The following is a 1752-nucleotide window of genomic DNA, read 5'->3' on the forward strand; positions in this document are numbered from 1 at the left end:
CCACCAAAAGCTCGAAAAGCGAAAAGTATGAATTAAGGCAGTGCGCCTCTGTGGGAAGTTTTGCTGCATTCAGCTAATCGCTGGGGCAATGCAGCTGCAGTATGGTATTTGAATTGCCGCCGAGCATTGAAGGTCGTGCAACTCGCCTCAAATTGTCCATTCGAAGCCTTCCCAGGCATATAATTTAGCTCCACATGGAAAAAGTGCTTGGACAACGCCGTGGAACTGCTACGTCGTAATTGTTCGGGCATGCGCATGCACGATGTATGCTTTCAGAGCATGGCAATGCTGAGCACTGTCATGGCAACTACTATGAAGCTTGGGAAGGCGACGGCGGCTGAGCCTGTGATAGCTGATGATATCTTGTTCCATTCTTCTTGTCTGCAACAGCAGCATAGGGGAGATAAAACGCACGACTTTGCAGCCTAGGCCTGGTAGGAAAAACAAACGTTGTAGCCTAGATCTCGTAAGGCATGATGTGACCGCAGGAAGGGAGACTAAAAAAGGAACTTACGTGAAGGGAGCCTTGTTATCCACGAGTATATCAGGCGTGGTCATGCAGATGAATATGAAGGCCTGGCGGTTTTGCGACTCGGGTCCACTCCTTCCCTCCGCAACAACCTCAGTGCAAGTAGCAAGTCTGCAGTCTGCAGTGGCGCCGCTCGAAGGATTGTACATGGCCACAAAGGAAACGTTGAGCTTGTCCTTGTAAACCTCTACGTTCGCGCTGTATGTTGGCGGGAGCCCCTCGAAGTTCTTGTGCGCTCCCTTCCAGTGGTCCACTGTTTCACTACAGTCGACTTTTGAAGAACTTAAGATATTAAACGCATAAGTGCCTTCTTCGAAATCGCTGATTGCCTCACGGCTAATTCTCGTCGCACCTTCCTGAACAAAAAACGGTGTAACGAGTACCGAATGCTGATTTGGCAGGAAAGGGCAAATCCGGCCCCTTGGAATAAACGAGGGAAGAAGAAACTTACGCTGAGCAAATCCTTGCAAAGAGGATCCCAGGCAGCCTTGGTTGTATCCAGAGGGAGCCGCTTTTTGGGTTCATCTGCAGTTGGTTGGACGAATTTTTCAAGCCCAGCAGCTTCACGAGCCTCGTCGATTTCAGTGAGGCATTCGCCTTCTTTCCCTGCACGGACATACGCAACGCAACATAAACATCCTCCTGGGCTCTTGTATAACACTTCGCATAACATTTTTTCGCACAGCCGGAAGGACATGTTTCGAGTTTGTCACAGTGAGCTCTTTGACGGGGTCACTGAAGGAGGACTTCCGCTCATTCGTCAAGCTGCGTTTGACACCAAGTGATTGAGCTGAACCTTGACCCACCAAGAGTAACCGTGTATGTTGTTAGGCCCTCCCCATTCTGAGCAGATGAGAACGTTGCAGAGCCCAAGGCCAGCAAGGCGCCCGCGACGGAGAGAATCATGGAAGGTGCCATTGTAGTGGTGTTAGAGTTAGAATATCACCCTCAACAAGAGCTCAAGAAAAATAAGAAGAAAGGCAATGGGCCGAAGCAAAGTATATAAAGAGGCACAAAAGTGAACACCGCTGTAGGGCTGAGGTCGCCACTGCGCAAGCTGGCCAGCGAGCGGAACCTCGAGCAGCACGCCGCAACCGAGCTAGCTAAAGCGCGAATGTACAGATGCAGAGCACCCGGTCACAAAATCTGCGTGAATATGTGAACAAATTTGTTTTCACCATTATTTATATACTTTCGAGCAAAGATAGTTTAGTCCGTAAGAT

General features: G+C 49.6%; 1 protein-coding gene across 1 annotated transcript; it reads right to left on the reverse strand.

Moving 5' to 3' along the window:
• Positions 1 to 272: 272 nt before the first annotated feature.
• On the reverse strand, positions 273 to 1447 carry EMH_0062650 (SAG family member; the record flags this gene model as incomplete). Its single annotated transcript, XM_013498058.1, has 4 exons — positions 273 to 381; positions 515 to 885; positions 981 to 1135; positions 1336 to 1447. 4 exons carry the CDS (start codon positions 1445 to 1447, stop codon positions 273 to 275), a joined length of 747 nt encoding a protein of 248 aa, XP_013353512.1.
• Positions 1448 to 1752: the final 305 nt, after the last annotated feature.

The sequence above is a fragment of the Eimeria mitis genome, genomic scaffold (genome assembly GCF_000499745.2).
Source record: "Eimeria mitis Houghton genomic scaffold, Emh_scaff3148, whole genome shotgun sequence".
NCBI lineage: Eukaryota > Apicomplexa > Conoidasida > Eucoccidiorida > Eimeriidae > Eimeria > Eimeria mitis.